Below are 26,511 nucleotides of genomic sequence, written 5' to 3'. Positions count from 1 at the left end.
AGGTGGAGTCACTCGGCCCCACCGGCGCCGGCAGTCGGTCACTCGACCACACCGACCGAGCAGGTCAATGCTTAAAGGCCGGCCGGTCCACAGCACCGCGAGACCACCCCCACTCCCCCGTCTCAAACAGCATGCCCCCAACCGCCGACAAGATCGAGGACACGCGCGTGGCGCTGTACGCCGCCCTCGCGGCCACCGGGCGCGCGCCGAGCATCCCAGCCCTGGCGGGGGCCACGGGCCTCACGCTGGCCGACACGCGCGCCTCCTTGGCCGCGCTACACGCCTCGCGCGACGTCGCGCTGTCGCCAAGCGCACTCTCGGCCATGCGCGCAAACGTACCAGACCACGACACGGACGAGGCCGCAGTGCTCATGGCACACCCCTTCGCCACTGTCCCGCTCGGCTTTAGCGTCATGGGCCGCGACACGCTCTACTGGGGCGGGTGTGCGTGGGACGCGTTTGCGCTCCCCCACCTCTGTGCGCAGCAGGCGCCGGTGCTCGTCGCGACGCGGTGCCCCGGCTGCCAGAGCCCGCTCGCGTTCGAGGTGGGCACCGAGGCGCCGCCGGCCCCCCAGGCCGTGGCGAGTGCAAAGGGGGAGGTGCCCGTCGCGCACTTTCTCGTGCCGATGAGCCGGGTCTGGGACGACGTGGTGCACACGTGCTCCCACCAGAGCCTGTTCTGCAACGAGCGCTGCGTCGACGCGTGGCTCGCGAGCACGGGCAACGAGAAGGGCTATGTCATGGGCCTCGACACGCTGTGGCACTTCGCAAGGGGGTGGTACGCTGGCCGCTTGGAGCGGGGATACCGCCGCAGAGAGCCGGCCGAGGCTAAGGACTACTTCCGCTCTGTTGGGCTGCAGGGGGCGTTTTGGGGGCTGTGATGCATTGTGTAGGAGTTGCTGTGGGACCGGCATGGCTGAGGCCAGGCGTGTGGCGGAGTCTGTGCCACTAGGCCCTACTAACGAAGCTCTCTCTGCCACTTCTCCTCGCGCCATCTCGCAGCCCGCCTCCGAAGCCATCCTACTGCTGCCACAACCTGTGCATATGCTGGTATCCTATGTGATGATCAAACTGCCGCGCTGCCGCCCACCCCCTACTCCTTCGACGCCGCCTCGCCCTCCTTGGGCGCAAGGTATCCGTACTTTGCCGGCGAGGTGTAGTACTCTGCGGCATGTCAGCTGGCTTACACCTCACGGCACCGTCCAACTCACCAATGTCGGTCCGGCGGATAGGCTTGGCGCTCTGAATCGGCGTGGGGAACTTGTGCGGGTGCACCTCCTGGCGCAGGCTCAAGTTGTTGTGGTACACCGCCGTGACCTTTCCGCCCGCCGCCAGCACCGCCTCGGCCGCCTGCTTGGAGAAGCGGCTCAGCTCGAGGTTGAGCGGGGGGAGGGGCAGCTCGGGGTCGGCCGGTCCGAGCAGCTTGACGCCGCCGTCGCCGCTGATCCCGTGCACGGCGTTGGCGCGCACGACGGTGCCGACCGTAATCGGCAGTGCGGGGTCGATGCGGGCCTGCGCGATAAACTGCTGCAGCTTGCTCAGCGCGAGCGGCGCGTAGCTCTTGCGCGTAAAGTTGACAAAGCCGCGCTTGGGGAACACCTTGTGGATTGGCGTCTGGCCGCCTGCGAAGCCCGGCACGGGCTTGCCGTTGCCGCTGCGCGCGTTCTGGCCCTTGTGACCGCGTCCCGACTGCTTGCCGTGTCCTGATCCGGGACCGCGACCTTTACGCGTGTTCTGCGGGGGTTAGCGGGCTGCAGATGGAGGAGAGGCGCACCGCCGAGGACGAGCCCTTTGCTCCGGCCAGGTTGCCGAGGTGCAGCGTCGACATTTGGCGCGACGACGACGCCTGGAAGAGGCGCGGGAGGCGCGAAGCTGACGCCTCGGCCGCGTTGAGCACGGTCGAGAGGGCGCCGAAGAGCATGGTGTGGGTGTTTGGGTGCGATGGAGTGGGTGTGGAGGTCGAGCTCGGCAGCTCGTTCGAAATGTCAAAAGTCGGACTGGAGGTAATTGTCGGGTGATAACGGTGTAAGGGTTCAGGCATAACTAATGACACGTAAATGTTTTTGGCACCCCGGGAGGTCACTTCTAACTCGCAAAAGTCTTTGGGTGTAGCCGGTGCAGCAGACGACGAGCGAGCCGCTCTTGATCACACGCTCGAGTCAACAAACTCCCCATCACACCCACATCGTGCATGCTCAAAAGCCTGGCGACGGTCAGACTTGCACACACATTTTCTAGACGCATCTCCACACCCCGCCTCCCGGCCCCCCGATCTCTTATCTCCCTCCCCCCAAGCACCAGACCCTTCACAATGTCTGCTCCTGCTGCCGAGCCCAACCTCCAGAAGGACGAGGTGACCGGCGAGATGGTCTCCAAGTCGTAAGTCTCGGCGGTGGAAGGGCGTCGGCATGTCTCTTGCCGCCTCCTCTGCCACACCCCACCACTCGCGTCGCTCGCACCGCTCACACCCCCAGCGAGTACAAGAAGCGCGTCAAGGCCCGCCAGAAGGAGGCCGAGAAGGCTGCCAAGGCTGCTGAGAAGGCTGCCGCCGCTGCCGCCGCCCCCGCCGCCGGTGCGTCCACCTCCAACGCCGGTGCCGCCGACGCCGAGGAGCAGCTCGACGCCGCCGCCTTCTTTGAGCTCCGCTCCAACGCCGTCAAGAAGTGGCGCGAGACCAAGAACCCCGACCCCTACCCGCACAAGTTCCACGTCTCGAGCGGTGTCCCCAACTTCGTGCGCGAGTGGGGTGCCGAGGGCAAGATTGCCAAGGAGGAGACCCTCAAGGACGTCGCGCCCGTGACCCTCGCTGGCCGTGTCTACACTGTCCGTTCGTCGGGCAAGAGCATCAGGTTCTACGACATCCGCGCCGACGGCGCCAAGGTCCAGATCCTCGCCCAGGTCCAGAACTTCAAGTCGCCAGAGGAGTTCGCTGCCGCCAACGACATTATCCGTCGTGGTGACATTATCGGCATCACTGGCCAGCCTGCGCGTTCCAAGGCTGGAGAGCTCTCGCTCTCGGCCACCGCGATCAAGCTCCTTTCGCCTTGTCTCCACCAGCTCCCCGGCCGCGAGGGCCTCGTCGACCAGGAGACGCGCTACCGCAAGCGCTACCTCGACCTGATTGTCAACAACCAGACCCGTGACGTCTTCATCGCCCGCTCCAAGATTGTCAACTACATCCGCAAGTACCTCGACAACCTCGGTTTCCTCGAGGTCGAGACGCCCATGATGAGCTTGATCGCCGGTGGCGCCACTGCCAAGCCCTTCATCACCCACCACAACGACCTCAAGCTCGACCAGTACATGCGTATCGCCCCCGAGCTCTACCTCAAGGAGCTCGTCGTCGGTGGCCTCGACCGTGTGTTTGAGATCGGCCGCGTGTTCCGCAACGAGCAGATCGACATGACTCACAACCCCGAGTTCTCCATCTGCGAGTTCTACATGGCCTACGCCGACATGTACGACCTCATGGACATGACCGAGTCGATGATCTCGGGTCTGGTCAAGTACCTCAACAACGGCAACACCAAGATCACCTTCCACCCCAAGGGCAAGGCCGACGGCAAGGCCTACGAGATCGACTTTGCTACCCCCTGGAAGCGCTTCGACATGATCGAGGAGCTCGAGAAGCAGCTCAACGTCAAGTTCCCTCCCGGAGACACGCTCCACACCGAGGAGGCCAACAAGTTCCTGCGCGACCTGGCCGCCAAGCACAACGTCGACTGCTCCGAGCCCAAGACCAACGCCCGTCTGCTCGACAAGCTCGTCGGCGAGTTCATCGAGGTCCAGTGCATCAACCCCTCGTTCATTGTCGGCCACCCCGAGGTCATGTCCCCCCTGGCCAAGTACCACCGCTCGCGCGCCGGTCTCACCGAGCGCTTCGAGTGCTTCATCGCCACCAAGGAGATCTGCAACGCCTACACCGAGCTCAACGACCCCTTCGTCCAGCGCGAGCGCTTCGAGGAGCAGGTCCGCCAGAAGGACCAGGGCGACGACGAGGCCCAGGGTGTCGACGAGACCTTCCTCAACGCCCTCGAGTACGGTCTCCCCCCCACCGGTGGCTGGGGTCTCGGTATCGACCGCCTCGTCATGTTCCTCACCGACTCGGCCAACATCAAGGAGGTCCTCCTCTTCCCCGCCATGCGTCCCCTTGGCCAGAACAACCCTGGCGAGGCCGCCCCCGCCGAGGCACCCGCCGCCGAGGAGGCCAAGTAGACGTCGTTAGGTAGACGCCTGTTAGCAGTATAAAATGCCGTGTTTTCTAGCAGCAGACACTATGCAATCCTTCGCATCTACCCGTGCTCGTCGCCTGCTCAGTCTGACACGATGCATGATCCAAAATATGTGGGTAGGTGGGGGGTAGGTTGCGTTTTCTAGGTTCTGGCCAGGTGAATGGCCTGGCACGACTTTTGTTCTTTCTATACAAACACACAGACGCTCGCTTAGGCGGCAGTGGCGAACGCGTACGCGTTTTGGAAGAGGCGGAACCAGGGTCCCTTGCCCTTCCACTCGCCGCGCTTGTCGACGGGGTACCACGAGTTGGACTCGGCGGCGACGACACGCTCGGGGTGGGGCATGATGGCGAGGACGCGGCCGCTGGGCGTCTGGATGGCCGAGATACCCTCGGGCGAGCCGTTGGGGTTGAGGGGGTACTGCTGGGTGACCTTGCCCTCGTGGTCGACGTAGCGGACGGGCACGAGGCCAGCGGCGTTGAGGGCGGCGAGGTCGCCGTGGTCGGCAAACGAGGCGCGGCCCTCGCCGTGGGCGACGGCGACGGGGAGCGTTGAGCCCTCCATGCCCTTGAGGAGGACCGACTTGGCGGCGTCGGCCGTGATGGCGACAGTGGCGACACGGCCCTCGAAGCGCTCCGAGCGGTTGGCCTTGAACGTGGGCCACGACTCGGCGCCGGGGATGATGTCGTGCAGCTGCGAGAAGAACTGACAGCCGTTGCAGACACCGAGGGCGAACGTGTCCTGGCGGCCGAAGAAGGCAGCAAACTCGGAGCGAGCAGTGGGGTTCAGCAGAGCCGAGCGGGCCCAACCGCTACCGGCGCCGAGAACGTCACCGTACGAGAAGCCACCGCAGGCGGCGAGACCCTTGAAGGCGCCGAGGGGAACCTTGCCCGAGATGACGTCGGACATGTGGAGGTCGATAGCCTCGAAGCCAGCCTTGTGGAACGCCCAAGCCATCTCAATGTGGCCGTTGACACCCTGCTCACGGAGGATGGCGACCTTGGGGGCCGACGAGAGGGGACGAGCAACCTCGGGCAGGAAGGGGAACTTGATGTCGTAGATGATACCGTTGTCCGAGTCGTTGAGGATGGCATCGTACTCCTGCTGAGCGCCCTTGGGCTCGTCGCGGAGCGACTGCATGCGGTACGAGGTCTCGGCCCAAGCCTGCTGGAGCTGGCCACGGGTAGCCTCGAAGACGACGGCACCCTTCTGGATGACAGTGACGGCCTGGTTCTCGCGGCCGAGGACGCGACCGATCGAGTGGATCGACTGGGTGGGGAAGCCGGCCTTGACAAAGGCGTCGGTGAACGCACCGAGGTCAGCAGTACGGACCTGGAAGAGGCCACCGAGCTCCTCGTTGAAGAGAGCGGCGGTGACATCGCCCGCCTTGTTGATGGCGTCAACCGAGAGCTCGACACCGGTGCGACCGGCAAAGGCCATCTCGACAGCCGCGGTGAAGAGACCACCGTCCGAACGGTCGTGGTAGGCAAGGACCGTGTTGGTCGACTTGAGGGCCTGGACAGCGTGGAGGAAGGCCTTGAGCTCGGCAGCGTCCTCGACATCAGGCGCCTCGGAGCCGAGCTGCTTGAAGACCTGGGCGACGGCGGAACCACCAAGACGCTGCTTGCCGCGGGCAAGGTCAACAAAGACGAGGACAGAGTCGCCAGCGTCGGTGCGGAGGGCAGGAGTCCAGGTGAGCTCAACGTTGTCGACGGGCGCGAAGGCAGTGACGATGAGCGAAAGAGGGGCAGTGACCTGCTTCTGCTCGCCGTGCTCGCCAGACCAGCGCATCGACATGGACATTGAGTCCTTACCGACGGGGATACCGACACCGAGGGCAGGGCAGAGGTCCATGCCGATGGCCTCGACGGCCTCGTAGAGGCGCGAACCCTCGCCCTCGGTAGAGGCGGCCGACATCCAGTTGGCGCTGAGCTTGACAGCCGAGAGGTCGGGGACCGAGGCGGCGACAAGGTTGGTGAGGGACTCGGCGACGGCCATGCGGGCGGAGGCGCCGGCGTTGAGGAGAGCAAGGGGGGTGCGCTCACCCATGGCCATGGCCTCACCGACGACGACGTCGAAGCCAAACGCAGAGCGAGTGACAGCGACGTCGGCGACAGGGACCTGCCAGGGGCCGACCATCTGGTCACGAGTAACAAGACCCGAGATGGAACGGTCGCCAATGGTGATGAGGAACTGCTTGGAGCCGACGCTGGGGAGGTGGAGGACACGGTCGACGGCAGTGGCGAGGTGGGCGTCGGGAGCGTACGTCTTGAGCGACGAGTCGAAGGCGTCGCGCTTGGGGTGGACGGTGGAGCCGTGGCGGTGCATGCGAGGGGGCTTGCCGAAGAGAACCGACATGGCAATGTTGATGGGCTCGTCGCCGAGGAGGCGGTCGGTGACGACAAGGCGCTCCTCCTTGGTGGCGGTACCGACGACGGCGAAGGGGCAGCGCTCACGCTTGCAGATCTCCTCGAAGATGCCGAGGTTGTCGGGGTTGACAGCGAGGACGTAGCGCTCCTGCGACTCGTTGCACCAGATCTCCATGGGCGACATCTTGGGGTCGTCAACGAGGACGTCACGGATCTCGAACACGGCGCCGAGGTCGCAGTCGTGGACGAGCTCGGGGAGGGCGTTGGAGAGACCACCGGCACCGACGTCGTGGATCGACTCAATGGGGTTCTTGTCGCCACGGTTGACACAGGCGTCAATAACCTGTTGGCAGCGGCGCTGCATCTCGGGGTTGTCACGCTGGACCGAAGCGAAGTCGAGGTCGGCAGAGGAAGCACCGCTGGCCATGGACGAGGCGGCACCACCACCGAGACCGATGAGCATACCGGGGCCACCGAGGACGATGACCTTGTCGCCGGGGTTGATGCCAGTCTTGAGAGCAAACTGGGGGCGGACGGTACCGAGACCACCGGCGATCATGATGGGCTTGTGGTATCCGCGCCACTCGGGCTCGCCGTTGGGCGAGGGGACCTCCATGAGGAAGGTACGGAAGTAGCCGCCAAGAGCGGGGCGACCGAACTCGTTGTTGAACGCGGCGGCACCGAGGGGGGCCTCGATCATGATGTCGAGGGCCGAGGCGATGTGGGCGGGGCGGCCAATGTCCGACTCCCAGGGCTGAGTGCTGCCGGGGATGAGGAGGTCGGAGACGGTGAAGCCAGCGAGACCAGCCTTGGGGCGCGAGCCCTTGCCGGTAGCACCCTCGTCACGGATCTCACCACCCGAGCCGGTAGCGGCACCGGGGTAGGGCGAGACGGCCGTGGGGTGGTTGTGGGTCTCGACCTTGATCAGGATAGGAATGTTCTCCTCGATCGTGCCGTACTTGTTGTCGGCACCGCCGTCAACCGCGAAGCGGGGAGCCTTGAAGCCGTCGACAACGGCCGCGTTGTCCTGGTAGGCCGAGATGGTGGCGTGCGAGTTGACCGACTTCTCAGTGTTGCGGATCATGCCGAAGAGCGAGTTGTCCTTGTCCTGGCCGTCAATGGTCCACTTTGCGTTGAAGATCTTGTGACGGCAGTGCTCCGAGTTGACCTGGGCGAACATGAAGAGCTCAGCATCAGTGGGGTTGCGGCCGGCGGCGGTGAAGCTCTCGACGAGGTAGGGGATCTCCTCCTCGGACAGGGCGAGGCCGAGGCGGGCGTTAGCCTCGCCGAGCACGGCGAGGGGGTCGGCCGCGCCGATAATGGGCACGGTGACGAGGGGGTCGGGCGTGGGGTGCGACGAGGGGAAGATGGTCGTCGGGTCGGGCAGGCTCGTGTGGATGAGCTGGGTCATGCGGTCGTGGATGAGGTAGAGCTGGCCCGCGACCTCTGGGAGCGTGATGGCCTTGGGCGCCGTGATAAGATAGAGGGCTCCGCGCTCGAGCCGCGCGACGTGCTTGGACAAGCGGCAGAGCTTTGCAATGTCGGTCGCCTTGGAGCTCCAGGGCGAGATGGTGCCAGCGCGGGGGAGGACGTAGAGGGCGAGGGTTCCCTCTGCGACGCCCGACTCGAGGAACGACTTGGTCGAGTCGAGGCGGTCGTCGTCGCCGTACGCGAGCAGCTCGTTGAGGATGGCGCGGCTCTCCGAGCCGGCCGTCGCGAGCTCGCCCGCCGCCGCCTCGTCGACGGGGTTGACGAGGTGCAGGTGCACGGCGTCGACCGACGTGATGGCGGGCAGCGCCTTCTGCAGCGCCGCGAGCAGGGTAGCGCGGCGCGTGGGCGTGATGGCCGAGGAGCCGGGGAGAACGAGCATCGCTGGGGGTGTGAGTGGGCGGGGTCGATGGGGGCTGCGCTGCTGCGGCTTACTGCGAGCTGATTCCCGGTTCTGGGGGGTTTTGTGCGTCGGCGAGGGGGTTGAGACTGGGCAGTCCCGGTTGGGGGGGAGAGGTGGTGAGGACGTCGTTGTCGCTGCAGCGTCGAGATGAGCCAGGCGCGGACCCATCGCACGCAGCCCAGCAGCCAGCCAGCGGCGCGCTCTGCCCGCGAGCCGACAACGGACTCGACTTGGAAAAATATCTGCTGCGTGCCTGGCCGCCACGCCTTGGCGGGTCGGTGGGATTTGCTCCCGCCGCGGTCCGCCCTTCCGCGCGCCTGCGTCATACGACAGCGAGGCGGCGTGTTTATGGTGGTGGCCAGGACGGCGGTCGGTCGTGAGCTTGCTGTCAACTCGTGTACTCGAGCCCACGATAGTCACATCGCAACGAGCGGCGTGACGACTCTCGACACACGCGTGAGTGGTACCTGCCCCGGGGCCCGCACCGCCGCTCACGCCTCAGCCCGACCCCAACCCCGGCCACGCTCACCATGGGAGGTACGTGCTGGCCCTGCCGGACCCGCTCACACCAGTGACATTTTCGTCCCTCTGGTCGCGCCTGTTCGCGCGCAAGGAGACCAAGGTGCTGATCCTCGGCCTCGACAATGCCGGCAAGGTGCGCTGCTTCCCCGACACCGCTAACACGCAGTCGACGATCCTCTACCGCATCACGATGGGCAGCGTCGTCGCGTCGGCGCCGACCGTGGGGTCCAACCACGAGATATACGACTACAAGGGGGTGCGGTTCGGCCTGATCGACCTGGGCGGGCAGAGCAGCCTGCGGTCAAGCTGGAACCAGTACTTTGCCGAGACTGAGGCGATTATCCTTGTTATCGACTCGAACGACCCCGCGCGCCTCAACCTCGCCAAGCAGGAATTGCAGAAGCTCGTCAAGGCCGAGGTGGGTGCGGCACTGGGACGGGCTGACGGGAAGGAACTGAGGACAGCGCTCCTGCTCGTGCTCGCCAACAAGCAGGACCTGCCAGCCTCCGAGGGCCGCCTCACGCCCGCACAGGTCTCGGAGGGGCTCGGCCTCACGGATCTCCGCGAGCGCGAGTGGCAGATCATGGGCTGCAGCGCGCTCACTGGCCTCGGACTGTTCGAGGGCATGGACTGGCTCGTGACAAAGCTGTCGGCCAAGTAGGCCGGGCAGGCTGCTGCTGAACGAGCTCTCATCTGACACCTCACGACCCGCGCACGACACGTCCTGCGCCGACGCCATACCGACGCCACATGTAACATGTACGCCTTCTCCAGCATTTTCGGGTTTCATACACGTTTGCTACGACAGGAAGGGTTTCTTGTTTGACAATGATTGGTGAATGTTGACAGTGGTTTGGTTTGACAATGATGGCTTGACGACGACGACAGCGTCACTCTATAGATGGCACAAGTACACAGTGTTCTTCTTCAGATCCTACTCCCCATTGTTACGCGCGCACGGCGTCGGCGTACGACTCGTGCCCGACCGTCTTGTCGCGGTCTCCGTCTGCGTCGGACGACGTCGTGGTCGTGGCGTCCTCGAGCTCGAGCTCGCCGACCATGACGGCCGCGTCGTCCTCGTGGTCGACGTGCTCCCAGTCGTCCTCCTCGTCATCCGACAGCGGCTGGACGGGCTCGAGCGCGGGCGTCGGCGGTGCGCTCAGCGCCCCCGCCCCCGCCCCCTCTACCCGCTCCGACGCCACCGTCGACGGCGCAGTCTCGGGCGTGCGCCACTGCCACAGCGAGGGGCGGGGGACGCCGGGCGCCGGCGCGGCGGGCGCCGCGGGCTCGGTCGCCTGGTCGGCGTCGAGGGCGAGCACGTGGGGCCGCGCGACAAAGTCGAAGCCCAGCGCCGCCGCCGCTCCCGTGCGCTTGGGCCGCCCGCGCCCGTCGCTGAGCAGCGCGTCGAGGGGCACCTCGTTCGCCGGCGGCGCCGTGGGCGTGGGCGAGCGCGACAGCGAGGACGAGGACCCGATCGAGCGCGACGTGTCTGGCGTCGGAGTCCGCGCGATGAGCCGGATGCCAGAGAGCGTGTTGGGCGCGCTGGAGGAGAAGGCAAACGGCGGGAGGTAGGGGATGTCGGCGCGGTAGTCTGCGTCGTTTACTAGGCTCGCCGTCGTGCTGGCGCGCGACGTCGTGTACAGCGACTTGCGGGGGATGGCCGTGCCGGGGCGGCGGTGGCGCGAGTGCGTGTGGGCGGGGACGGGGCGGGGTGGGATCGGCATGGCGGGGGGTGGGGTGGGAGTCAGGAAGGAAGGGGGGCTCGCTCAAGTAGGAGGGAGTGGGTGGCGCGGTTGCGAGGGGGAAGCAAGCAACAGGACGAAGCACGCAATGCGATGCGGAGAGGCAAGTGGCAAGTCGAGGGAAGACGAGGAAGACGAGGAAGACGAGGAAGACGAGGAAGGAGCAGTCAATACACGACTGGCGCGGTACCGTCACGTCTGCGGCGTCGCTGCGGGGAAGGTGTCTGTCCAGGTGTGCAGTGTGCCGTGTGTACCGTACCGGGTAACAGGTCGCGGGTGGCAAACGTGTCCGAGTCGCGAGTCGCCAGCAGTCCCTTAGGCCTTGGCGTGATGTGATCAAAGGGTCGGGTCGTTGTTTACAGACCGGTCGGGTATATAACAAGGACGAGCGAGTGGGACAGTGGCGAGTGACTCGAGTCGTGCATGCATGCATGCCGCGGATGGATCGGGGCGGGCACCTCGCTCGGTGGCAAACACTTGGGCCAAGCAAGGCAAGGCAACAGCGTCGAGTCACTCACTGCATGCCGACACCCAAACAGTGCGGACCCGGATGACGACGACGCGCGCGGCCCAAGGCTTGCTCGCCTTATCACGACAGATAACGGCGTCTGGCTCCAGCGCGCGCTCCAGCAGTCGTCGTGGGGAGCGCAGTGTCCCACTCCGGCCACTCCCACTCCCACGCGTCCCTCCCCACAATGTTTGTCGCTTTGTTCCCGCACCCACTGCCCATGCCCACCAGCCCACCCACCCATCCAAAGCACGTTGGATACCCCATGCACGCCTCGCCAATGGGCTCGGGCCAGCCAAGCCCCATGCAACTATACATGCCTACAAACATATGCAAATAGTATCGCTCGCGCGCCCACTCGAGCTAGCTTATCGTGCTAGTCGGAGTCTGGCGCTCAAGCCGCTCATCGGGCGTCAACAATGAACCACCAGTGAACGCCAGCACCTGGTACTTGGTGTGCGAGCTGAACCGGTTCATGTTGACACGGAACACGCCCAGAGACGACGGCAATGTACCGTTGCCGACCTTGAGCTTGCTCAGGCTCATCTTGCGCCGCCGCACCCAACCCCCGGGGCCGACTTCATCATCCTCACTCAGCTCTGCAGCCTCGTCACCCTCCCTGGCCCTCGTGGCCGCCGGCTCTGACGTCAACGTCGTCTGCACCGTCGTCGGGCTGTGTGCCACCCCATTTCGAGACTGGCGTACTTGCTCGATACCGGCGGTCCGCACGTCCTTGGGGACGGTTCTGGGGTCAGCTCAGCCAACATGTAGAAAGCTCACTTGGCTGGGTCGAACACGAGCAAGTTGATTTCGCCCTTGGCAGACTCTTCGTATCCCACAATCGAGCGCGAGTGGCCAGAGTGCTGTCGCTCAGTCAGCGCGGATCACACACACGCACTTGCGTACTCACCTGCAGGATCACGGGCAGGCGCGTCGAGATGCGTACGGAGCCGGGGTGCCCCACGTCGTCGCCGTCCTAGTCAGTTAGCTGGGTGCCGTGGAGCCAACCGACTCGATGCCCGGCGCCACCTTGCGTCGACTCACAAAGTAGTTCTTGACCCAGCGCTGCAGTCGCTTAAACGCTGGTTCGTCGGATCCGCTGTTGACACCGGGCTTGTCAAAGTCATCTGACCGTCAGCCAGCGAGGTGCATTCGACTCACACAGCGTGCAGCGCACACCCATCGAGCTGAACATGGCGTAAAGATCTGAGCCCAAGTGAGCGGCAGCACAGGTTTAATATTCTTGAAGCAGAACGCACCAGACGTCCCGATCCACTTGCGCGTGCCGAGGAGCTTGTCCTGCAGCTGGAACCTCCCGTCTGGGTCGTACCCGTCCCGCCAGGCCTCTTCAATCCACGACTGGATGGCTCGGACGCCTGGGGTGGAGAACACGTCGCGGTATTGTGGCTCGGAAACCAGCACCGAGATGATCATCTCGGCGTTGCGGTAGCCACATCCCCAGGCTGCGTAGTCAGCATACCTTCCTGTCAGTCACCATGGAGACGAGACCCACTTCCATCAAAGGTCCAGCTACTCTTGATGTGCACGCCCCCCGAAGCAAGGACTGCCGATCGGATGTCCCGCTTGGATACCTCCTTGAGGAGCATATCGCGGAGGACAAGGATGAGGCCTGGCCATCAGCTCTGCACCGCCACCTACGTCGCCTCCACCTACCTGGAGAGAAGTTGGACGGGATGTTGGCGTTCTTCACGCCGCCGCGTGTTGGGTCCCACCTGGTATTAGCGGCATCCCAGGCCCATCACATACCATTCGTCGCCCTTGGTCTCTCTATCGCGCCCTGGCTTGAGAGCTCCCATCACCGATCCATTCCACAGCCCGTCGAGGCCCCTTCCCCTGCCAACGCGCCGCGAGATGTCGTTCGGCGTATCTGGGTCTTCGATGTAGAAGTCCGAGTCGATGCTTATGCGCTCTTGCGGGGGTGTCTCGACACCTCCAGAATCTGCGAGTCAGCACTACCGCCGCGCAGCACACGACCCACCCAGGCAGTGGTTGACGTGGGCGTTGCGTGCGTCGTCGCCGAGTGCGAACAGGTCGGTGCCGCAGACAAAGCAGCGCGAATCTGGTCCGCTGTGGGTCGTGTCAGATGGTATTGCTTGGAATGCATGCAGTTCTCAGCCCACCGTTGCTCGAGGAACTCGACGTCGTCGTCTGACGACCCGCGGGGAGACAGGAGGAAGTTGCCGTCGGCGGCGTCGTTTCCCTCTGCATGCTCGCCACTCCCATCAAAGTGAGCATTCACATGGTGCTCGAAAGCAGTATCGTCGGCGTTGATGATCTGCTCGCACACCGGGCAGGTTGGCATGGTCGGCGCGAGTTTGATGAAAGAGAGAGAGGAAGATGGCAAAGTCGGCCCCGCCCAACTTGCGCAGACGTCAACATTACCTTGACTTGTCGGCCTGTGGGGCTCCACCAAATTGCGTCTTCGGTTCAACCGTGCATTAGGAATTCCCTCCCGTCCGCCAGTCGTCGCAACTCGACGCCGTCCAACCGACAACGACACAATCCATCACTCGTCCTCCATCCGTCTCGTCCACCCGATCACGCACGCAACAATGTCAGACTTCAACGCCGAGGACTCGCTTGCGGTGGGTACTCGCTCTCGCACACCGCTGACCCGCAGGCCGCGTTCAACAGCTCGTTCGCGATGCCCGCGGCTGCGCCCCGTCCCGCCGCCGCTGCTCCCGAGCCCGAGGCTGAGCCCGCCCCCGAGGCCGCCGCGGCGCCCGAGCTCGAGGTCGAGGACTGGAAGCCGAGCTACGAGGCCAACCTCGCCGTGTGGGAGGCTGAGGCTGCCGAGGCTCGCGCCAAGGCCGAGGCCACGCGCGCAAAGTACGAGGACGAGGCTGCGGCCCAGCTCAAGGCCAAGGCCGACGAGAGCAAGAAGGCTGCCCAGGCGTCCAAGGAGGCCAAGGAGCGCGTCGAGCGCGAGTCGCGCCTCGCGTCGGCGCTCACCGAGGAGCCGCCACGCCCGCACCACAAGAAGGCGGCCGACACGTCGAGCAAGGTCCGCGAGGCGTGGGAGCTCGTCAAGGACACGCCTACGCCGACGGCGAGCGCGCCGGCCTCGCAGACGTGGGAGGAGATCTCGGCGCCCCACTCGTCGGTCGAGGACATCTCGGCGTCGAGCCCGGACCGCAACGTGTCCGAGAAGCACTCGACGGCGACCGGATTGCCCGTGCAGAGCTCGCAGGCTGTCGGCGCCGGCTCGGTCGACGGCCCGGCCCAGCCCCCGTCCCTCACGCTGTCCATCTTCACCAACCACGGCGCGCTGACGGCCAGGAGGGTGCTCGCGGCCCTCGGCATCAACCTCGTTCTGCCCTTCATCAACGGCATCATGCTCGGCCTTGGCGAGATCACGGCCCGCGAGGCGGTGCGCTTCGGTCGCCTCTGGTGGCGCGGCGAGCGCGCCATCGCCGGTATCTGGCACCGCAAGCCCTCTTCTGGCGCCGGCAGCGTCTCGGGCGTGGGACTCAGCGGCAGCGGCGGGTTCTAGGGGGCTGGGGATTCTAGTTGTGGGATAGACTGCATGCACGGTTGTCAAGGCGGGGGAGGGGGCGTCTTAGGGCATAGTGGTGCGCTCAGCGCGCTGATCGCAGTTACTCGGCTTACACCCGTTCCCGGGCGCTCCCCCGAGCAAGAAACAGCCCCATGCGAACCACAAGGATGACCTCGAACGGACCACTTCGGGCGGACACCGCGCCGCTTCCAAGCTACTCTCTGACGCCAGCGAGAAGCCACAGAGTGTTCTTAGAACCCTCTGCGTGTTCTTGCTCGCCGAAAGATGGCCGAGAACAATCTCGACGCCCTCTCCGCGGCGCTAAAAGATCAGTGAGAACGACGTCGAAGCGCGATTGCGCGAGTAGCAAACAACAACGGCTGGATCGACGAGCACTCGAAGCGGCGTTCACGAGCGCCATCAGTGTGGCACCCCCTCCCCCTCTCACCTTCCAAGCTCGCCGTCGCCGAAGGATCCCGAGACAACGGGGCCGAGTGCCTCGATCGTGGGCAGTATTGCAGCCACGACTCGGCCCCGGCCGTTCAGTGGGAGCTGCGGCGGCCTCGGAAACCCTCGGCACGCAAGGAGCCACGCCATGCCCTCTTCGGCGCACGCGTTTCAACGGTGAATCAGGGGCAGATCCGTGCAGGACCAGATAATCCCCGAGGGTGCTCAGCCCGGCGGGGGGTGGCATACGCTGCTGGTGCCGCCACAACGAAGCGCCCGCCGCCGGAGTTGGTGAAGGCGCCGCGGAACGGCCGAGGGGGTGCCACGACGGGTTTGACGGAAGGAGGGGCTTCGATCACTGCGTTCTGAGCCTGCGGACGGCGAGGGGCTGCCGCTGTATTGTGACGACTGTCGAGCTGGCCATCCGGCTCTAGACTTGTCGCGCCGCCACCCCCCGCAGAGTGGCGCCTTTTTGGCCAAGACTGGGCCTTGCTGGCTGGGGTGGGAGGGGTGCGCGCTGCGTTTGGGAGCGGCGGGGTGCTCTGGCCGAGCACCTCGCGGTCGATGGCACCCGTATGTACCGACGTGGCGCGGCTTTCGAATCGGGTCGACAACCTGCCACTCTGCTCGTTGCCGAGCTTGTCTTGTGCTTTTGATCGCGTCGCGTGTTTCACTCGATACTGGCAATGCTCGCATGTTGTCTTGCGCTGCGGCGCTCCTGTGAGGGTTGCGGCGTCACGCGTAGGTGATCGTGGCATCGCGAAGATAGTGTCGTTGGCTGGGGAAGAACCCCGTCCACCGCACGTATCCGGCTATGCCGTCTTCCGCCCTCTCGACTCGTCGACACCGTCCCCCACCCCCCACCCCCCCCCCCCCCCGACTCGTTTACGCCGCCTCACTGGTCCTTTCGGCGCTGCGCTGACGTCGACCATCGCCTCCTCGGTGCTCTTGACTCATTGGCCAACCTCGATCTTCGCACCCATTTCCTGAAGACGCCCCGAACAAGGTTCACGACCCTCCGTTCTGAATGGATTAGCGCGTGTCGTTCATTCGAGTGTCCCTCTTTTACGACACTGCGCTGCGCTCATTCTTGACCCTGCGTTTGGCGCTGTCGTCCTTGACGCCGGGCAGGCTCTTGACGACGCCCCGCTCTTGACGCCGCCCTCGCCCTAGGCGCTGCCTCGTCCTTGAGGCTCCTAGCATTCTTCCTGTGACGCCCCCTCGTCCCAAGCCTCTCCGCCACGAACGCGCCACCCTTGTGGGATGAAAATGCCTCGCTCCCGTCGCCGAGCAGCCGTACCCTCCGTCATCGAGCGCCGCACATGGGCTATCATCTGGCCACCAGCGGGCCAGGACACCGACCTGCGCGATGGCGTCAGCTGTGCGGAGCGGGAAGTGATGAGATTCACCCACGCGCACCTCCATTCAAGAGTCGCCAGGCGTCGGCGAGCGCGCGGCGCTAGCGTCCCCGGCCAGATCTCGCACCCCGGCGTTTCCCACCCGGCGCAACTTGCAGATCGCGAGCTCTTAGTACCGGGTTAGTCGCGTACTTGCCGGCATTTTAATAACTGGTTCCAGCCGTGCGTCTCGAGTGCGGAGCGCACATCCGTCCGTCTCCACGGCGGTCGCCAGACCGCTTCCTGCGACGTCTTGCCCGAGCCCCCCCTCTCGCCACACGCTAGGTTACTACCCCGCGGCGGCCGGCTGGATCTCGGGTCTAGCGTGTCTCGGAGCGGCTGGGCACATGTGCGAGCGGGCTGGGTGGGGCCGTCAGCCGCGGCTGCGACGGAAGCGCCGGAAGTTGCCTCCTGCCTCGTTCTCGACCAACGAGCGGGTGGGCGCGTGCGGCTGGTCGTGGCGACGACGGTGGCTTGGGCTACGAGCAAGGCGCCACCGCAGCCGGTCCAGCCGTGGCATGTGGGGACGAGCTGGCGGGCGCGAGGCCACAAATGAGGCGAACGCCAACGCCCGTCGCAAGTGTCGCTTTGCTCTGTCCATCTGCTCCCTCGAGGACATGTACGACGCCGCTTTCGCCACTCCACTCACAGTCCCGTAGGAAGCGCCAACCTCAAACAGTAGTCAAGCCGCGCCACTATGGCCCCTCGCATCTCCGCCGCCTCGCCGACCGATTGCACACGAGGTGGTTTCGAGGTGCCACAGTCACTGCAGGGACGCGAGGACGACGAGGCCGGTGCTGTCGACGTAGCCTGCTGTGACAGGCACTGGGTGCGCCGATTGGTGCCACTTCGGTGCCGTTGCACCAGCAAGGTGGCAGTGCTCGCTTGCCTGCCTGCCTGCCGGGGTGCCCGCCCGCTCGAGACTCGCCGCGGCTCCGCCGCCCATCCGTCCCCACCCACACCGGGGCGTCGCATGTGCATTTAAACGCAACTTTAAGGAGTGTTCGGATCGAGGGTGCGTGTGGGGCGAATACGCTGCTGCTACTGTCGCTGTTCCCACCCCCTGGGACCGACACATCTGCCACGACCTGCCCCTCTCGTCATTGGTAGCACGCCCCTTGTGACCGACCGCCCAGGACGACCGCCCAGGAACTAGGAACCTCGAGACGACGCACGAGGGGGAGCCAGCACTCACTCCTGGGACCTGTCTCATGATCTGGGTTCGGGGCTTCCATGGCGACTACTGCAGGTGACTGTGACGCTACTTGGCGTGCGCAGTGGGAGGGCAGCACTGAATAATTACGCGAGAGTCATAGTTACGAAGAGAACACCCCGGAAGACTCACTTGGGCCGGTCAAACCCCGGAGTCTATTGACCAGCCAGCCTAGCTACACTCGTCTGTCTGGCCGGCCATGCACAGTAACACGGTCCACGCACACTGTCTGTTTACCGTGTCTACGTTATCCACATTCATCGCATACTCGACCTTGCTGCGACATGCACGCCTACTATCAAGACGGCCGCTCTACACCCAGCGCGCCTCGGTCCTCGGCGGGTCGGGCAGTCGGGCACACCCGGACGCCGGGCCGAGGCGCGTGATGTCATGATCGCCGAGGTTGCGGCTGGCATATAATCTCGGCCAGCTCGACTGCACCAGGCGCGACAACAACAACAAACCAATGGCCCGAGTGTTCAAGCCTCTCCTCTCACGATCACTGGCAACAATGGCACCATACAGCGTGGTCTCGGGCGCTCGTGGGGTCATGGACGGGCTGCTCGCCGACACGCGGCTGCACATCCCGCCCGAGGTCGCGGAGCGCGCGCAGCGCGACGTAAAGTTCACCGGCAACCCCGAGCCGTTCCTCCCCGTGCCGTTTCGTATCGTCGAGGCGCTCGCTGGGCTCAAGGGGCTCGAGGCGGCGTTCGCGACCGCCATCGCCGAGGAGCGGTACGGCGTCAATGCCGGCACCGCGACCGTCGACGTCGAGCACGCGGCCCTGTTCCTCTTCTCGACGTTCCTCGCGCGCATCAACGGCAAGGTGCCAAACGACCCGAGCCTGACGGCCGCCGGCGGCCCAGTCAAGGACACGGACATCCACCACAGCTTCAAGAACAGGTACCGCCAGCTCGCGACAAACTGCTACCGCACAAAGGATGGCAAGTACTACTACACGCACGGCAGCCTGGACGCGCGCGCGACGATGAAGATCCTCGGGATGGACCCCGACCGCACGGACCTCGTCGAGACAAAGGACATTCTCAAGGCTTACGGCGAGGCCGTGGCGCAGTTCACTGCTGCCGAGCTCGACGAGAAGATTCAGGCCGCGGGGCTGCCCGGCACAATTTGCTACTCTATCGACGGTGGGTGCCCCCGGCTCCCTCAAAGCTCACGCCGCAGAGTTCCTCGCGACCGAGCAGGGTAAGGCGATTGCCGATGCACCCGTCTACGAGCTGTCCTCGACCCCAGGGCCCAAGGTTACCTGGCCCTCAGTCCCGCCCAACACGCCGCGGCAAGCCCTCACAGGCATCAAAGTCCTCGACCTAACGCGCGTCATCGCCGGGCCCGTCATCGGGCGCGGGCTGGCCGAGCACGGCGCCACAGTCCTGCGCATCACGTCGCCCAACCTCCCGGACCTGCAGGGCATCGTGCCCGATCTCCACGCGGGCAAGTACTCTGCGCACGTCGACCTCGACACGGCCGAGGGGCGGGCGACGCTCGCCGCGCTCGTGCGCGACGCCGACGTCCTCGTAGACGGGTACCGGCCCGGCTCGCTCGCTCGGCGCGGCTTCTCGCGCGACGCCGTGCGCGCGCTCAACCCGGCGCTCGTGTACGTCCGCGAGAACTGCTACGGGTGGCGCGGGCCGTGGGCGTCCCGCGCAGGCTGGCAGCAGATTGCCGACGCTGCGAGCGGCGTGTCGGCGCTTTACGCCGACAAGCTCGGCCACGCGGGCGAGGCGATCCAGCCCATCTTCCCGTCAGCCGACTATGGCTCGGGGGCCGCCGGCGTCGTCGGCACACTGCAGGCGCTGTATCAGCGCGCGCGCGCCGGCGGCGTCTTCGACGTCGACGTCAGCCTGCTCCAGTACAACCTGTACGAGCTCTCTCTGGGCCTGTACCCCGACGCCGTGTGGGAGCGGGTGCGGGCGCCGGCCGAGCGGCTGCGGCACAACTGGGACGTGGTGATGATGATGGGCGGGGTCGGCCCTTCGCTGCGCGCTGCGCGGCCAGAGCTCTTCACACGCGCCGACCTGTGGCAGGTGCTCGCGGCGCCGACGTACGGGCCAGAGGGGAGCGTGCGGATCCTGCGCCCCGTCGTGAGGTTTGCGCACCTGCCCGTCGAGCTGGGCAAGGGCCCGAGCCAGAACGGCGACGACGCGGCGGCGTGGCCTGCGCTGGGCAAGTAGACTAGACACCAAGAGCCGATGCACATGGGCTAGACGGGCTAATGTGAGACAGGATCTGGGTCAGTCACCGGCGCGCGCGCTGGCGATCCGACATCAGAACATTCCACCCGTAATGTCAGCCGGGTAGCCGCGGGTGGGGATAAGAAAGCCCGAGACAGTGGCGTCGTGCGGGGCGGGGGCGTGGGTGGGTGCGTGCTGCGTGCGAGCGGGCGGGCGAGGAGCTCGTCGTCGCGCGGGTAATTCTCGCCGCGAGCTCGCGCCTGCACTGGGCTACTCGCAAGCAATTGCCACCCACCCGCCCGCCACTTGTGGTCAGCTGGTTGCGCTGCTGTTGCCGGCCGCAGTGCCCGCGCCACCGCACCGCGTGCTCCACTCGCCGTCGGAAGCAGCCGTCGCTGCCAGCGGCTGCAATCACCAAGCCGCTGCCGGCACGGCGACAACGGTAACGGTGTGTCACCCTCGCGTTGTATCTCTACGCGCTGTGTCTTTTGCGTCTTCGCTGCTGCATCAAGCAGCCTGCAGCCCCTCGCAGGGCCCACGAAACAGGAACGCCAGTGCCTGCACATCCAATGATTCGTCACAATGGGCATGCCGGCAGGGGGCCGGCGGGGGGGGGGGGGGGTGTGGGTCGGAGCAGTTGCTGCGCTGCGTGAGACACGACGAAGAGACAGCGGGCGGTGAATGCACCACCTGCCACAGCTGGCCGGATCAAACGCCAGGAGAAGGCGTCAGAGACGATGAAGGGAATGTCTAGGGTCAGCCGGCGCAAAGTGCACCTTGTCCCGAGCAGCGCGACCGAGTGGGGGGTGGGGGGGGGGGCAGTGATGCCGTCAGCCTCGAGGACCAGGCACCCGCCCGCCCACTGTGCCCACGCCCGCTCCCAGACCAGAAAAAAAATACACGACACTGACAGGACAGGATCTCTAGGCCAATCTGTTACAAGTGGGGTGCCTGGGCCAGGGCACTCGCAGACCTGTCACCACCGACCCACTTAGCCTGGCCATTACGACGACGGTGCGGCGTGACGCTGCCCTCGTGCCCCGCTCCTACCGCTCCTGCCGCTCCGGCCGCTCCGGCCGCCGCTGCCGTGCCCCGTGCCGCTTCAGGACCGCAGAAGAGAAGCCCGGCACACCCAGGTTCCCGGCGTCAGGTGTCAATCCGAATAATACCCGCCAGCCCATGCCATGCTGCTTGCCGCCTGCTTGCGCGCCGCCGCCGCATCTCATCAACCGTCTTTACGGCTTGCCCACCTTGGCACCAAGTTTGGGGTATCACCGCGTTCCTTACCACACTCACGCCGGCCAGCCAGACCCCGTCACCTCGCTCCATCGGATGCCCAACCCATTCATAGACCAGAGTGGTGGCACGCGGTGACGCACACATGGCGCTCACTCGCATCGCTCGCCTTCTGCCGCTCTGGGCCGCACTGCACACCCCACGCCACCTCACACCCCCACCCCTGCCACAATCCACGTTAGTGACGTGCCTAAGAGACTGCCGCGAAACATCTCATCTTCCACTGCTCGGTCCCCGCGGCCGTCGCGCCCCGGGCCCAGGCGTACGAGTGTAGGTACATTTCTGCTGGTACCTAATGCCGATAAGGAAAGGATAGACTAGTGGGCTTATGCGCGGGTATACCTGTATGATCCTGCCAGAAGAGAAAAATGAGACACAACCTGGCAGGGGTATGCGACGACAATGATGGGGTGAGGCTGCCGAGGCGCAGAGGCCACGACAATTATTGGCAATGAGTGTCCGAGGGAGCGAGGTGGTGCATGTACGTTGAAACCAAGGGCGTGGCGGGGCGGGGCGGGGCGGGCGGGGCGGACGGCGTGCAGTGTGATGGAGGCGGTCCGGGGCGTAGCCGTGCGTCGCGTTGCTTGGGTTGCAAAGCAGCAAACGAGAGAACCCCAAAACGAAACGCGCGGCCACACCAGCCCGATCTAGTGGATCAAGTTGCGCAGCGACGTCTTTGGTGGGTCGTGGTCCACCTGTCCCCGTGTTTCTTCGTGCGACAGCCCGTCGTTTTCTCGCCTAGACGACGGGCCTGGACGTCCAGGGTTGTAGTCACGAGGCACTTCTCTCTGATCGAGCCGGGGTGGCCCGCCCCGATGGTATGGTTGTGGCGCTCCTCCTCGTAGCGGTTGAGGCGGGTACTGCTGGCGTTCCAACGATGGGTAGTATGCACCGGCTTCAGACGTTGCAGGTCGTGACATATCAGGGCGGGAAGCGACAGGCGGAGAGGGGCGGTTCGAAGAAGTTAACCGGCGGTCTTCATGTAAAGACCGAGGGAGGGAGGAAGCACCATCTGAGCCAAAGTCAGTGGACCGGCATGCCAGGATGGCTGCTCCAACACGATACCTACAACCAGAAAGCGGTCTTCCTTCTTCGGGGATCGTGCTGGGGGACGGTTCAGTCGCCCGCAGTTGGTCATATCTGTGGCGGAACAGGGTTGCCTGCTGGTGAAGAACTTCTTTGAAGCCCCGAGTGTCTACTCTGTTAGACAAGGTGTGCACCAACAGTTCCTTACCTCGACCAGACTCTGTAAACAAGTCCGCCATGTGAAGGAGATGGTTTGTGAACTCGATGGAGGTTCTAGAATTCTGTAGTCGTTCGTCATGAAGGGAATTGTGCAACCGATTGATCGTCTCCTGTAAAGAGACTACTTGACGGGAGAGAGCTTCAATAGAAGGTTGACGAGAAGCAATACTCTGAGTTCCAAAGTACGCCGGCTCTGCCGAGGGCGCAGGTTCGCGCACATCTCGAGGATCCCGAGGATATGAAGAGGGACCAGCGGATGAACTTGCAGCCGCTGATCCTGCTCCAAAGTGGACACGAGATGACGGTCCTTCGTATGGACCGGTAACCGGAACGGGATGCGTGTAGGCAGAGAATTGTCGGGTGGCAGGATACTCTCGCGGAGGAGAACCGTAGCGAGCTTGGGGAGTAGTACTTGGTCCTGGGTGACCACCATCTCGGGACCACCCTCCGGCAGCGCGAACATCTTCGTCGTTGGGCGAAGTGGCGGCGGCGTTGTTGCCCTCGGGGTTTGATGGGCGGGTAGACTTGCGTTTGATACTCGATAGCAGGTTTGGTTCGCCTCGCCGGAAGAGAGGGTGTCGGAACTCCCACGCCTGTGGGTCGCTGTTGGCGGTCGAGTACAAGTCCGACACTTTGTTGAAGCTGATCATGTGGTTAGTCAAGGCCCCGGCCGCCACTTTGCTAGCACTCACGAGTACATGTTCAATTGGCGAACAAAGGACTGCCAGTTGTTGTGCTTGAAGTAGTTGGGCAAGACATCTCTGTTTCAATGTCAGCTTTGCCCTCGAGGTTGAGGGACATGGTGGCACATACTTTGAAAACTCCGTAGGATTCGGACAAACGAATGATGTGCCATCTTCCGACCAGAAGAGAAGCCTCGACGATGTGATCTTCTCGTCTTCCAGCATCGAATAAAGCTTGCCAACAAACGCCGCTTGGGTCCTGGCGGGAGGCTGAGCCAAACTACTTGAGGAAGAGAGATAGTTTGTAGGGGGCGTCAAGTTCAATGACACATGGCGCGGAGTCATTAGGGGCTCGTGGTGGTCGTGAGCGTCTCGGGGGTCATTGCTACCCCTGCGGTCCCAGGATCTGCTTTCTGGTCTCTCAGACTCTGGGCGATACGTGCGCGGCATTGTCTGCCAAGACGGGCGGCGGATGACCCCAGACGCAGATGCCGGTCTTCGCAGTGAGCCTGGTGCGCTCGCGGATAGTGGGGCCCGACTGTGATCCCCATCGTCTCCGCCACCCCCAGCAGAAGAGGCCGTTGACGAGTCTGGCGACGGGGGCGATGGGTTCCGAGTCCGCCGCGGTTCGCTTGGACCCTCAGCTGCAGCATAAGAGCGGTGTGATGACGATGCTGAAGCGTTGCGAGACGGGCCAGCGGCCATGCTGCCCTCACTTAGTGAGTTCGAGTTGCTCGATGGAGACTTGTCGTCTTCGGCCCCGCGGGATCGCTTCTCTGCCGATTCGTCGTCTGAGACGAGAGAGTGTCGTCGCTTGACAGAGCGAGGCTCTGGCGTCGATCCTCGCCGGGACATGGAGTCTGGAACGTCTATGGTCTTGTGCAGGTGTAGAGCATGAGTCGAGTGTAGGGCGATGGCTAACAGCTTGATGAATGACCGAGACGAAGCAGCCGATCAAACCAGCACCAATGAATAGAGCAATAACGATGTGCTTGTCCTGGGGGGAGACGGTGAGACAGTGCTGTGGCAGATGGTGCGTTAGCGCGTGCGCCCGTCGTGTTTGATTGTCGTAGAGATGGGCAAGGAACAAGTGACGTGCTTGGCGGCGAATGAGGCGCAGTGGGCTGGAAGGCAGGGGGGAGGGAGAGATGGGGGAGAGATGGACAGGTATGGACGGGATGGAAGAAGAAGGTGGGATGAGATGTCTAGGACAAAGAAGTCGGAAGGGTCCAGTGATGTATCAGGAACATGTTTCTCAAGGAAGCATGGCGCTTGGAATGCAAGCCCCACGGCTGTCACAATGTCTTCGGGCACTCAACCAATGGGTGCGTGGGTCACAAGCCGATATGCCGGTGAGGGCAGGGAAGGGGGAGAGGGATGAGGGATGTGTGGGACGACGACGACGATGAGATGAAAGATGTGGTGGTGGGGCAAGAGGCGGATGGATGGGATGGAAGGGGGGGAAGGGCAAGGGGGGGCGCGCGACGGATTGACAATCCCAAAGGTGTGTGTGGTCGTGTCCCACTGTGCACTCTCGGATCCCACCAAAGGACGACCCGAGATTGGATAGACGTCGGTGGGGTGGATCAAAGGGGAGCAGAGACGGGCGCGAAGCCAGCCCAGATGCTATCTCCCCCCCTCCCGCCCGGTGTGGTGCACTGGCTTCCTCCCTCTCGGCCTCTCTCGTTTCTCGGCCGGCGTCTGTCTCCCTCGCCGTCGCCCCCTCGTCTTTGTGTGCCGTTTGTTACTCTAGCATGTAGAGCCCGAGCGGCGCTGTTTGCGCCCTCGCGTCATTCTGCTTGCTTGTCGGGGGACGTGCAGAAGTGATACAGTGTGGCCACTGCGCGCGCGCCGCGTTTCTGCAGGTTGCAAAACACACACCTGCACACCTCGTCGCTGCACAGTGCTCAATGCACATCTTTGGTCACTGCTTGAGCAGACGGCCCAACCATGAGCACAATGCACGTACCCCCCCGCAGCCCCCGGTGTGCAGTGTTGCCGACACTGACGACGGCCACGGCAACAGCGACGACGCTCGGACGGGCAAGCGCCAATGTGACGTCGGTTTCACACCCCACCGACCGACCGGTCCGACCCACTGGGACCGCGCGCGCATTCCAACAAACGCCCAAAGCCACTACTAACCTGTTTCCCAAGAAGTGGAGCCCGAGCTACTAGTGTCGTGTGTGTATGTCGTCAAAAGGAGATGAATGCAACCGACACAATGTCGAGTCGGTCGTGGTCGAGGTTGAAGCTGAAACGCCAGTAAAAGGTCCTAGCTAGGGCGGCAAGGGGGACCTCGTCGTTGTCTACCACAAGGCAGAATGTGATGCCAAATGTCGGTGTGGGACCTTGAGATCGTGGTCGACGTTGTAGCAGGAGCAGCTGAGCACCTGCCTGCCTGCCTTGTCCAGGTCCAGGGGGAGGGGTGGGGGGGGGGGGGGGTTGGAGGAGTGTGTTGCCGTGCCGTACCTCGATGAGTCGAGCCCTGAGATGCGCTAACGTTCCAAGGGGAAATCAAAGTTGGGCGACGACCAGGACGACGACCAGACGACCGAAGAGAGCGGAGAACTGCGCAGCCAAAGTTGAAGGTGCGGGTCGAGGGTTAGAAGGGCGGAGCGCGCGGGGGGGAGGGGATGGCCAGTGCGTCACTGGCTCGCCAAGGACAAGGTGCTCTGTCTGGTCTTCTACGAGCAGCGTCTGCGCAACTTTGCTGCCTTGCCTGGGTTGTCGGAAGAACCAAGGTTCGGCTAGGCAGATGAACAAACCCGACAGGGGACAGTGTACTGCACACACACACACACACAGTCGCGCTCTCTACCTCTCTCGCGTAGGCAGAGACGGGTTCGCGCGCACGCTCGTCGATGTGCAGCAGCAGAGCGCCAACACGAAACGAGAGGGCTGGAGCACTAGGGGCCACGAGCGGGGCGGGACGGCGAATGATACAAGGGGGAGAGGGAGGAGGTTGCAAGGATAGTGGCCCGCCAACGGGGGGCTCGATTGGGTGATAGGGTGACTAGTCGCGTGGCTCGGAATTGAGCAGATTGCTTGTTGAATTGTCCTGTGATATTCGATCTCTAGCGCTCCCAGGAATTCTGGCCGGGAAGGAACAGAATGGGGGGTAACTACTGGAATAGCACGCGCGAGGCGACAGTGCTGCACGAGATCCGTGTGGCTGCTTGCGGATCGAGCAAACAAGGGGGCGGGGAAGGTTGGCACCGGGTTCGATGGATAGCGGGAATGTGTGGGATGGAGCG

The 26,511-nt window shown here is 64.3% G+C and overlaps 10 protein-coding genes across 10 annotated transcripts; 5 read left to right on the top strand and 5 right to left on the bottom strand.

Annotated features, from left to right (window-relative positions):
- Positions 1 to 131: 131 nt before the first annotated feature.
- Positions 132 to 881, top strand: Q8F55_003955 (uncharacterized protein; the record flags this gene model as incomplete). Its single annotated transcript, XM_069352482.1, has 1 exon — positions 132 to 881. One exon carries the CDS (start codon positions 132 to 134, stop codon positions 879 to 881), a length of 750 nt encoding a protein of 249 aa, XP_069209900.1.
- Positions 882 to 1,093: 212 nt separating this feature from the next.
- MRPL10 (mitochondrial 54S ribosomal protein uL15m) lies at positions 1,094 to 1,921 on the bottom strand (the record flags this gene model as incomplete). The annotated part of the gene is made up of 3 exons (XM_069352481.1): positions 1,094 to 1,164; positions 1,212 to 1,734; positions 1,775 to 1,921. 3 exons carry the CDS (start codon positions 1,919 to 1,921, stop codon positions 1,094 to 1,096), a joined length of 741 nt encoding a protein of 246 aa, XP_069209899.1.
- A 390-nt stretch (positions 1,922 to 2,311) lies between these two features.
- Positions 2,312 to 4,215, top strand: KRS1 (lysyl-tRNA synthetase; the record flags this gene model as incomplete). The annotated part of the gene is made up of 2 exons (XM_069352480.1): positions 2,312 to 2,379; positions 2,475 to 4,215. 2 exons carry the CDS (start codon positions 2,312 to 2,314, stop codon positions 4,213 to 4,215), a joined length of 1,809 nt encoding a protein of 602 aa, XP_069209898.1.
- Positions 4,216 to 4,442: 227 nt separating this feature from the next.
- On the bottom strand, positions 4,443 to 8,660 carry ADE6 (phosphoribosylformylglycinamidine synthase; the record flags this gene model as incomplete). Its single annotated transcript, XM_069352479.1, has 2 exons — positions 4,443 to 8,473; positions 8,525 to 8,660. The coding sequence occupies 2 exons, from the start codon at positions 8,658 to 8,660 to the stop codon at positions 4,443 to 4,445; spliced, it is 4,167 nt and encodes a 1,388-aa protein (XP_069209897.1).
- A 180-nt stretch (positions 8,661 to 8,840) lies between these two features.
- On the top strand, positions 8,841 to 9,675 carry Q8F55_003951 (uncharacterized protein; the record flags this gene model as incomplete). Its single annotated transcript, XM_069352478.1, has 2 exons — positions 8,841 to 8,948; positions 8,995 to 9,675. The coding sequence occupies 2 exons, from the start codon at positions 8,841 to 8,843 to the stop codon at positions 9,673 to 9,675; spliced, it is 789 nt and encodes a 262-aa protein (XP_069209896.1).
- A 286-nt stretch (positions 9,676 to 9,961) lies between these two features.
- Positions 9,962 to 10,738, bottom strand: Q8F55_003950 (uncharacterized protein; the record flags this gene model as incomplete). Its single annotated transcript, XM_069352477.1, has 1 exon — positions 9,962 to 10,738. One exon carries the CDS (start codon positions 10,736 to 10,738, stop codon positions 9,962 to 9,964), a length of 777 nt encoding a protein of 258 aa, XP_069209895.1.
- An 889-nt stretch (positions 10,739 to 11,627) lies between these two features.
- Positions 11,628 to 13,587, bottom strand: Q8F55_003949 (uncharacterized protein; the record flags this gene model as incomplete). The annotated part of the gene is made up of 10 exons (XM_069352476.1): positions 11,628 to 12,009; positions 12,045 to 12,127; positions 12,175 to 12,240; positions 12,309 to 12,391; positions 12,524 to 12,727; positions 12,778 to 12,894; positions 12,939 to 12,997; positions 13,032 to 13,224; positions 13,264 to 13,352; positions 13,406 to 13,587. The coding sequence occupies 10 exons, from the start codon at positions 13,585 to 13,587 to the stop codon at positions 11,628 to 11,630; spliced, it is 1,458 nt and encodes a 485-aa protein (XP_069209894.1).
- Positions 13,588 to 13,837: 250 nt separating this feature from the next.
- Positions 13,838 to 14,778, top strand: Q8F55_003948 (uncharacterized protein; the record flags this gene model as incomplete). The annotated part of the gene is made up of 2 exons (XM_069352475.1): positions 13,838 to 13,870; positions 13,906 to 14,778. 2 exons carry the CDS (start codon positions 13,838 to 13,840, stop codon positions 14,776 to 14,778), a joined length of 906 nt encoding a protein of 301 aa, XP_069209893.1.
- A 3,571-nt stretch (positions 14,779 to 18,349) lies between these two features.
- Q8F55_003947 (uncharacterized protein) lies at positions 18,350 to 20,030 on the top strand (the record flags this gene model as incomplete). Its single annotated transcript, XM_069352474.1, has 2 exons — positions 18,350 to 18,986; positions 19,024 to 20,030. The coding sequence occupies 2 exons, from the start codon at positions 18,350 to 18,352 to the stop codon at positions 20,028 to 20,030; spliced, it is 1,644 nt and encodes a 547-aa protein (XP_069209892.1).
- A 2,260-nt stretch (positions 20,031 to 22,290) lies between these two features.
- Positions 22,291 to 23,479, bottom strand: SFL1 (Flocculation suppression protein; the record flags this gene model as incomplete). The annotated part of the gene is made up of 6 exons (XM_069352473.1): positions 22,291 to 22,338; positions 22,396 to 22,521; positions 22,561 to 22,572; positions 23,033 to 23,213; positions 23,264 to 23,332; positions 23,385 to 23,479. 6 exons carry the CDS (start codon positions 23,477 to 23,479, stop codon positions 22,291 to 22,293), a joined length of 531 nt encoding a protein of 176 aa, XP_069209891.1.
- Positions 23,480 to 26,511: the final 3,032 nt, after the last annotated feature.

The sequence above is a fragment of the Vanrija albida genome (genome assembly GCF_041260175.1).
Source record: "Vanrija albida strain AlHP1 chromosome Unknown contig_3, whole genome shotgun sequence".
NCBI lineage: Eukaryota > Fungi > Basidiomycota > Tremellomycetes > Trichosporonales > Trichosporonaceae > Vanrija > Vanrija albida.
This window is presented reverse-complemented; position numbering and strand designations above follow the sequence as displayed.